This window comes from Xyrauchen texanus, chromosome 43, assembly GCF_025860055.1.
Source record: "Xyrauchen texanus isolate HMW12.3.18 chromosome 43, RBS_HiC_50CHRs, whole genome shotgun sequence".
NCBI lineage: Eukaryota > Metazoa > Chordata > Actinopteri > Cypriniformes > Catostomidae > Xyrauchen > Xyrauchen texanus.
The window spans coordinates 15745741-15756332 of record NC_068318.1 but is presented as its reverse complement, the minus strand read 5'-3'; the positions used below and the strand labels follow the sequence as shown (position 1 = coordinate 15756332).

Here is a 10592-nt window from a genome sequence, read left to right as displayed (position 1 = left end):
CTTGCAGTCGCTACAAGGTAAAAAGCCAAGACAGATTCAATTACATCAGGTGCTTTTTAAACTTTGTAGCACTGCATATCCATACAATCAATGCTAATCACAAAGCAATTTAGCTCTGAGATCATGGTAGAAGGTTGTCCCTCAGGAAATGTCTCTAGAGAGTTGCTATGTTAGTGCTTGTTTTTCTGAACAAAAGTGCATCTTTGTGCCTACCAGGTTGTTGTAATTGTGTCAAGTAAGGGACCATTCAGATCAAGCACATTTATGCAACCTAGTCTCATAGAATCATGTTAATATACCTACATTTTTGTTAAAAGATTTCCTGGTGAAATAAACACAAGAGGTGCAACAACATGAGTTTTATTCACCTTCATGCAAATCATGAGTAATGTGGAAGATTATCAAAAATGTGAATTTTTCGGTACCGCACATGACTAGTATATTTTAATTTGCATTACATAACCAGCTACACTTACAAGCTTATTCGAACACAATGAAGTTGTACAATAGCCTGTTGAGATTAAGTAGATTGGGTGTTACACTTGCAACGCAAAGTACCAGGGTACGAATCCAGAATAGCATGCGAGTCGACACGTGAGCCAAAAGTACAATATCAAAGACGTACGGACGAGTTAGGGGCTGTTCATGCCATACACGTCTTGTGCGCGTCTGCTGTTTTTCCATTGTTTTCCTTTATAAACACATGCTTGACAGCTTTGACTGTTGCGCAGCGTTTCGCTGTTTCTTTGGCATCTGTTTATTCATATTTTCTGACACCGTGTCAAGTTAAAAAGAACTTTGTTTCAATAATACATTTCGAGGCACATTGAGTTCCATTTCATTCGTTACGCTGTCGGGTAGGGGCGGGCCACACAGTCTCTGGTACTGTTTGGGTTCGGTTTTCATTTCAAGGCCTGTGAACACTTCTATCTCACATTAGGTTTTATAAAACTATTGGTTAGTTTAGGTTTAAGGATTAGAGTAGGGAGATAGAGCTCAATAGAGCTTTAACCTTCAAAAACTCATTTGTTTTTCATATCACTTTATAAACAATAATCACTGGCTTCTGGTAACGACCGTCCAAGAGTTCACTAGCTTCCTCTATCCTCTGCAATCCGCATTCGTCACTTCTCACCGGAGCTTACACTATGCGTCGTCATACACTGGGACTCGAACGGAACGTGTGGACGGCTGTTACCGGAAGCCAGTGATTATAGTTTTTAAAGTTATAAATATGGATATTTTTCTTAAATAACACATAGCTTCACTTCAGAAGGCCTTTATTACCCCCTGGAGCTGTATGGATTATTTCTATTATGTATGATGTGCTTTTTGGGGCTTCAAAATCTAAGGTACCATTCATTCCAATTATAAAGCTTGGAAGAGTCAGGATTCTTTTTAATATAACGCCGATTATGTTTGGCTGAAAGAAGACAGTCAAATACAACTAGGATGGCTTGAGCGTGAGTAAATTATGGGATAATGTACATTTTTGGGTGAACTAACCTTTAACTTGGAAAACCTCATCTGTTTAGGACAACATTTCACTCGCTTTTAGCATCACACAGTGGACATTACACATCTGTGGTATGTGTAAAGAACCACAATGTAAAAAAATAAATCCCATTGTTTTTACAAAAAAAAAAAAAAAAAAAACTGGCAGCTGTGGTAGCCATAATAATTATGTAAAAAATACAGTAAAAATGTAAACAACTTTACAGAACAGCCTGTAAATGTTACAGTTTAAAACTGGTGGTATATTTTATGTTGTAGTACCATCGTTTATTTGTTAAATGATAAACTTATTAATATATATATATATAACTTATATATATTAAATCTGCTTTTCACTTTATAATGTATTGTTAATTACCATGGTAATTACAGAAGACCCCAAAGTACATAACTGATATTAAAAATAAGAAGAAACATAACTATTCCCATAAAATATAATGAAATATGATCGGTCATGCTGGGAATTCTGGGAAGCCCAATTACAGTTTTTTTTTACTGTAATTTAAACAATACTTTACCTTAAAAAGTATATGCACTCTCTTGTTAAACATAATATAAATTTTAACCGTTAATAATATGGGAAAATCGTATTTTTACATCTAAAAATGTTTTACCGTAAAACTACATGTATTGTCTTTTTAAATATATTAAAAATGTTTAACATATATTTTACAGTAACTACTCATTAACCAATTTAAGTTTTATTACTGTAGTCGTTTACTGTTAATATTACTGACACTTTTATTCTGCATGTAATCTCATATAGCAAAGATTTCGCCATAACCATCATCTAATTTTCATGAGATCAGGCTGTATTTTTGCATTAAAAAAGACATAGCACAACTAATTAAAGTGAACAAAAGGTGTCTCAATATACATTTATAAAAGATTGAGTTATTTTAACTTAACCTGGCCTCTTCAAAAGGAGGTGCTCCTGCATAAAAAGATAAAACAAAAAGACAGTACAATGGTCAAAGATGTCTGTCTAGGACACAGATGCAAAAGCTGCTTCATAAAAATAATTTGTGGATCCTAGAACAACATACATATCAACAAAGCATAGTCCAAACCCAAACCCTAACCCAAACCAAGAACAACCCCAATCAGAGGGAAATAATAGCTTGATAAGAATGTTGCTGAATCCCAATTCTAATCAGCTTAGGAGATAAGCAGTTTGCCTGTCTACACTGAATACAAACCACTGCTCTATGCAACACAATCACAGCACAGAGAATATACAGTACATGATGCTTAAAATATGGTTATTTGGAGTGAGAATTAGAATTTTGTAGATTTCACTGTGGACGATGCTACTCAACGGTACTCAGCACAACAGTGCAGAAAAAGAAACAAATCGACTAACAAAACATCACGCCGCTCGTCAAGGTCATGGCTGGTTAGGACAAAGAATATCTGATTTAAATGGAAGAGATAACTTTTATCGCATTTGTTATTGCCTTTATTTTTATTTTATTAACCCAACCCAACCCTAAAATCTGATTGGTTCATTGGAACATTGTTTAAGGACCAACAAAGATGTTCATCCATGATAATGTACTGCATTTACATTTTATGCGTGCATTAACAACTGTGTTTGCATCTGCTCGCATTTATGTATTTTTTGCTTGTGTAAACAGGTGTCTTGCACGTTTGTCATGGCCGAGGACATGGCACAGAGGGCATTTGTGTCTCAGCCTGTCTATGTCACTATTACAGAAAGACGGGCACCCATCCTGAAACACACGCTCAGTAGCTCTCTGTCTCTTTAAGCAAACCGCCCCTCAGGTCCCGCTCATTACACATGCTGTATTTGCAGAGTGCCAAGAGACTGGAAAATACTCTCAGATAAAGAGAAACTGCAGTGATGTCAGAAGGAAGAATGGGTGGGAGGGGGAGGGGGGGGGCACTGATAGAAAGAAGAGCTTTGAGACAAAGAATCCAGAGCAATAAAGTAAATGTGAAAAAAGAAAGAGAGGATGACAGAGAAAGAAAGATAAAGCACTTGTTCTATTTCTTTAGTGAATGCAAAGCACTCCCAGCACAAGGACCGCTCGAAACTGAACGCTAAACCAATAAAAGTGGTACAATCCTAATCCGGTAAAAGTGATTGTGTACATGAGGTTGAGTGTGTGTAGAGGTGAGAGAGAGAGACGTTTGAGGGAGATAAGTGAGCGAGTGTGTGTGAATTTTGGCAGTGATAACTGACTTGAAACGCATAACTCTGATGTTCTTTCAGAGGTGACTGAAAACTGTCACTACTGGCACTACTGGCACCTCTTCTTTCTCTTTTTCTCTCTCTCCTCCACACTACCCACCAAGGACAGTCGCATCGTATGGCAGAGTGAAGGCAGAACAGTATCGTTAACTCTCTCCCTTCATCTCTCTCTTTTCTTTCCTCCCTAATTCTCATTCATCATTCTTGTTCTTCTCCCTCTCTCTTTTACACTCACTTGCTCTCTTCCTCTCTCTGGATCACTCTTGCTCTCGCTCTCTCTCTCTCCCTCCCTCACTCGTTCTCTCATGAATGTCACCTTTACTGGTGGAAGCCACTGGATTTGCGCACACACACACTTGTACACATACTCTCACTAGCTTTGGGGTGGGGGGGTAATGTAGGGCTGTGGGGAGAGATAGCGTGTGCCAGAAGAGGCAGAAAGGAAATTTCTCAGAGTCCATCCTTCTTTTACTGGCTCCCATCCTGCGTCTCGAGTCTTCAACAGTCCCTGCAGCTGAAGCAGAAGTGCCTCTGGACATGGCAAGCGCTGGATTAGCGCTCCAGATTATTATTATACATTTTTTTCAGCTCAAGCTCAAAGTTAGCCATAGGGACTGCAGCCTGACCATCTGCCTGATTCTGACTGGATCTGCTCCTGATTTGGGTCTGAATAATCCTGCTGCCGGTGAGTGAAGAACTTTATGCGTAGACGAGCTGCACGGTGATGAGAAAGCTCATCGTTTCTCTCAGAACTGTGCGCTAAACTTTAGCTTTGTCAGTGTTTTCGTCTTCAGGACGGAGGCACAAGGGGAGGGGAAGGGAGAGGAGCGGTGGGGGGGCAAATATGTCGGCAATGTCGCAATAATGACTTCGTCAGCCTCTTTCAGTATCTTTTCATGGAAATGTGGTTTAGGTTTGACGAATTTGTGTCAGCGTCAATATGCATTTAGCAAAACTATCGTGATGAAGGACAAACCATGGACAGGTTGTGAGAGAACAAGAACTTAACCTCTTCCCTTTCTGGAGGGAAACAAACGGACACGTAAGGAACTAAACCGAATTCTTGGCTTGCCTTGCGAGGTTTGACCTTTGACTTTTACCTCTTTGTGTTGCCATAAAAAGACGAGCGCATCCAGAGAGGGTCTCATAAGCAGACAGAGACCCCCCTCCTGAAGGTGAGAGGGGGGGGGAAGATGGCAGCTCTTGCCAGTTCTCTCATCAGACAAAAACGGGCAGTCAAGGACGACCAGACCAACCGGCCGATAGCCAACAAACGCAAGCCGTGCCCCAAGAGCAACAAGTCCCTTTGCCAAAAACAAATTCTAGTTCTCATATCAAAAGTTCGGCTATGTGGCGGCCGAAGAGGAAGAACCGACAAAAGACCGGGTAGGTTCATCTGTCGCTTTCTTTTTTTGGTGTTTCTTTCTTGTTTTAACCACTTTTAATTGGTGGAACCAAACCTACCAATGGCAAAATGAAAGTTATCTGGTAACATTTAAAAAGTTCTGACATAAGGCTTGTTGGTTGACTTACTTCATAGTCAGGCTCAAGTCTCAAGTTCACAGTATGAATGTAAGGATACAACAGTGAAATACAGTCTGGTCTGAAATACAGTTGACTCTTTGAAGTAACATTGCATAGGTCACATAAAAACAAAACCACTAAGCTCATTAAATTGCAGGGTTATGGGATTTAGTCTGACTTTTATAAGGGAGAAAGGGCTTTGCCTACTATTTTATGACATGAATATAGCAGGAAGATGTGAGTCCTTTCTAAAGTTTGATTTACAGTCTTTAAAAGCGTCTCATATAAATGGGCTATTCTGGGTTGCTTATGACCTGCCCTAAGGATGCTAATTACTACACCATCTCCTCTATGTTCATGCATGGCTGTGTGTTAATACAATATCCCGTCTAATTTCAATTGTGTTTCACGTAAGATTGTTACTCCATGAGATTGGAGGTTGGATTCTGGCCATGTTTTAGCTTCGGTAACCTTGCCACTGGCCAAATGGGAAAAAAACTGCAAGCTCTCTGATTACAGCACTGATACTGAGACAGAAGCCCTGCAATTGTTATGCCAACCTACAGGGCAAAATTGCATACACATACTGTATTTGTGTCCACAACTCTGTACTTCATGTTTTATTGAAATGAAAACATCTCTGTTTGGTGTAACTGCTGTTGGACTTTGTTTTTAACATTTTTGTGTAAAGATGGAGTCCAAATTAGTGGTATAAAGAGAGAGAGAGAGAGAGAGAGAGAGAGAGTGTTTTATACATAAATGAAAATGATTATAGTAAGGGATATTAATCTACCTCTTTACTCATGTCTCTCACACCATCAAACATAAAATGCACCACACTACAATTATCAGTAAAATATGGTTCTATACAGAAATAGATGTGAAATAGAGAGAGTGTGTGTATTTTTTATATCATTTAAGTAAAACTGAAAGCCCAAACCTGCTCCTGGGACCGTATTATGTAATATTTACATTCCTTTGATATCTACCGAACACATTATCACATTACGCTCCAGTACCATTCGGATAGTGTGGTTTAGAGACACACTGAAATATAAATACCTTTTTGCATATACAAACACAGAAAAACAGGCTCAGCCAACTTCAAACAGCATTGCATTGTTAGCACAGGTGAAAAAGAGAGTTCTTTTCTCATCCTCTCCAGGTGCGTCTGAATACCTGAAAATGCAATTTTTTTATTTAGTATTGAGTCTTGTTTTCCAGTAAAAATATCTATATTTTCTAAAAACAAGACAAATTTACTTAAGCAGAATATACTCAAACACCTAGTTCAAAAAACCTCTTTAATTAGAATAGTTTTTTGTGAATTTTACCCTCCAAAGTACTTTTTTGTTACCATATTTTATAGCTAATATAATTTGACCCACATTTTTAAATGTGTTTTTAGGACAAAAGTATTTTCATTGACAGTCGGGTCAGGGCATGTTGTCACATTTTTTTTCAGGGCAGGTTGTCATATGTTCTTCAAGTCATAAATGTATACAATTATAAAATTGGTTGGCCACAGTAATGTTTACATATGTTTGTACGTTACTTTTTTTTTCATTTTTGTTGTTTCATTAATCGTTTTTTGTGCATCATAGTGGTTTACTTTTGAAAAAAGCCTATAAATAGATTGACCCACCGGTTTAATGGCAGGTTGCACTGTAACAACTTACCCCACATAGTGTGACAACATGCTCCACTATTGGGGCAAGTTGTCACAAAAGGTCAATGTGCATTTAATGAACATTATCCTTTTTTCCTGGGCAATAACAGTAAAAATATTCACTTCCTTTTTTGCAGCCAAGATTTTAAGGTATGTGGCTATGCATAAATGTACTTCCTGCCCTAGTGGCTAAATTTTTTTTAGCCAATTATTATGTATTATTATTATTATTATTATCATTTAAGCATAAATCTAACAACATTTAGATAGGATAATTCTCAAACAAGACAAAAATAAAAAAAAAAATCTGAAATGCCCAAGCTGTGATGCATCAGAATTTCAGAGCTTTAAAATTTCAGTCCATACAATTCAGGGTGAACTGAAGCTGCAAATATTTGACAAATTAGTGGGCGTCACCTGTGCACAGCAGTGTGGGATCATGGGTGCACTTCTGCATTGTCAGGTCAGTGATCCGTACACATCTGTCATAACAATGACAAGCCCCTGCTGTACCTGAAACACCCTTCACACCTGTCTCTCTATGTCTGGTGGTTTGGGAAGGGTTCCCTCACCGCTCTAAGATGGCGGAACGCTCTCACACCCCCTCAGGTTGGTGCTGAGTCTACTGGTCTATCGATCGATGCAGCTCATTAACGTATACTGATTAATCAATGATCACCCTCTCCGTTCGCCTAGTGCCCAATTTCACGCAAGGTGGAGATGGTATAGAAATTCAAACTGCATACACACACACACACACACACACGCACACACGCCATTCTCTTAATAGCAGAAGCTGTTATACACCTTAACAGTTTTAAGAAGCACATGGTTTGAACAGAGTGTTTGAATTTATTCAACAACAAATCAAATCTCAGAATTACAGAGCGAGGGAGAGAGGAAGATACCTGATTATTATCAGCGAAGGACCAAGAAAACCCCTCTATTAGTACTCTGATGCTCAAACCACCTTGAAAAAAAAACATCAATTCTACATTAAATTACTTGATGAGTGTTTTCTTTCCTGTGTTGGCAGATCTCCTGCTAAAACAGGAAGTTAGGGTGAGACATATTGAGGGCCAATAGCCTTAAGTTTATATTTTTATAATATTTTTGGTCTGTTTTCCAAAAAGACTGTAAATTTTAAATATGTGTTACTGCTAGAAGTGCTAATTGTTAATTTTTATGAGACCAATAGCATATAGATGACTTTAAAGCTAATAGGACTAAAAGCCGTGAAAGCCCAATATTGAATTAATGGGGTTTAGTTCACACAAAAAGGAAAATTCTGTTATTATTTACTCAAACTCATATTGCTCCAAACCCATTTGACATTCTTTCTTCTGTGGAAAAAAAAATTAGATATTTAGTTCTGTTCGCTTATTACAATACAATAGTAGTTGACGCTTTTGGATATTTTTAAGCTTTAATTTGAATCCCTATCAACCGTTTTAATATTAAAATCAGCAAACATCCTTTAAAATATCTCCTTTTATGTTCGATGGAAGAAAGAAAGTCATTAAGGTTTGGAACAATATTAAAATATTAAAAAGATATCTGCGGATGTGCAGGAAAGAGAATGCAGTAGCTTTAGTCGAAATGAGTTGCTCAGGGCACGAGGATGTGGCACTGGAGGAGGACAGCATTAAGCTGACCGCTGAAGAAGAGCTGTCCATCTTGCTTACTCAACAACACCTGATCACACTGCACAGTGTTAGGCAGCCTCTCATCTGAGTACTCAGAGTGCCAGGGGTCAGAAGAAAGATAGAGAGATGAAGATAAAGTAATGCAGAGAGGAAGGAAGTGAGGAAGAGAAGGAAGGGGAAAGGAGAAAGAGGATAAAAGGCATATTAGAAACAGAATAGAAAGATAAAAAGCGAGTCATCAGAGAAAACAGAAGGGTGAAGACTGCAAATTAAACAAAAGTCAAACTGGAGGACTGTTAAATTAAAACGGCAGTCCATATGTTCATAGCACTACTGTAGGTTCTTTTGCTGCAGTGATTTTTTTTATTTTGAAAATGTTTAAATAAAAGTCATTTTAAAAACTTACAGAGGAATTACAGTCAAGTTTGCACTCATTTCATAGTGGTGACACTAGTATGAATCTGGAATCTTTAAAGAAAAATCTGAAATGAGATCTCTTTAATATCTAAATTGATTATCCAAATAGAAATTAGATTGAATGGAGAACAAATGGAGTTTCTGCTTTGAAAAGTTTTCTCCTGCATTTAAATATGGTGGCAGATATTATTTGCATCCCCTCCCTGGTGCAAATAATGGTAGATACTAATTGCACCCTGGTGCATATAGTGTCAGATACTATTTGCACCCATATTTAAATGCTAACATATATGGACATCACTGCAGTGTGTTTATTGTGTTTATTTAGAGTCCCACAGACACACTAAATTAACCCCTACCCCTAAACATAACATTACCTTAGAAAAAATAAACTTGGTTTTAATACAGTAACCTGTTTCAGCATGGTATGTTGTTGTAAATTTACAGTAACCACAAAATGAACCATGGTTACGATATTACCTCCATATTACTGTAGTCACACCATGATTAACTGCATTAAAACTATAGTTTCTGACAAAAAACATGGTTACTACAATATAGTAATACAGTGACGCAATCTACACACAAGTGATGCTGAGCCGTTGGAACGAGTGCGATCGACAGACCCCGCCTCTAGATCAAACCCTTCTCTGCACTCCCCAACATTCACAGTAACCAAATCACTGCAATAAATCAAAATTTATATTTATTTTATATATTGTTTTAAGTAGTTATAAAGTAAATATTAAGAGTGGAAACAAGAAATCAGTTGTTGAAAAAGAGTGGGGCAAAATGCGGACTTGAACCGGTGTCACAAGGATAACAGTACAGATTCCCACCCTCTTTACACCCCACGCCTCTAAAGTGACACTTATTGTCTAGTCTGTCGAGTATTCCTGTGGTTTCACCAGACTATTGGTGTGCAAATAGCTGCACTGTGTGGCAGATGCTATATACACCGGGGTGAAAACAGACACTCTGATCTTAATATCACACATTGTGCTTAGATTTGCTAAGATACAGTACAAATATTTGCAAAGAAAAATCTAAGATTTCAAATATGAATACAAAAATGTTTAGACTATGTCAACCATATTATATTTATAGCAGTATACTCATACTGTAGTTAAACAATTGGCTCTTTTGTGTCCATTTTCATTTCCCTAAAGGAGTTTTAGGGAAAACTGATCTGAATCTAAATGAGACTTAACCACACATAAATGACGAAATATCTATAAAGTCTCCTAAGCTAAAAAAGAGCAACCTCTGCAATGGAATTCTCTTTAGGGATTGACTGAACCAATGGGACAGTCTTAACCATTTTAAACCGTTTGTTCTCCCCCTCTCTGAGCTAGCACAAAAGTACCCAATTAAGTAATTCATGAATTAAAAGTCAGTTAATGCACTACTTTGTTGGTCAAGATCCACTGTTGTGGTCTTATCACTGGAGTCCCTCTGGATAATCTGAGAGGCAGAAGTGAATAGAGAGGAAGAGAAGAAAAGTAAAAATGACAAAAATTAAAGATGTCAAGACATCATCTTACTGGATGGTTAATGCTATTGATCTGTGCATCATGGCCGGGTGGGAAACTGTGTGATTGACCAT

General features: G+C 37.8%; 1 protein-coding gene across 2 annotated transcripts in view; it reads left to right on the top strand.

The window, feature by feature from the left end:
* Positions 1–4923: 4923 nt before the first annotated feature.
* The window catches only part of LOC127635929 (fibroblast growth factor 11-like), a 48963-nt gene continuing 43294 nt past the window's right edge, over positions 4924–10592 (top strand). For both annotated transcript variants that reach the window (XM_052116232.1, XM_052116231.1), the window contains exon 1: positions 4924–5116. In XM_052116232.1, coding sequence (XP_051972192.1) covers positions 4924–5116 — 193 coding nt within the window. The remainder of the gene's footprint in view (positions 5117–10592) is intronic.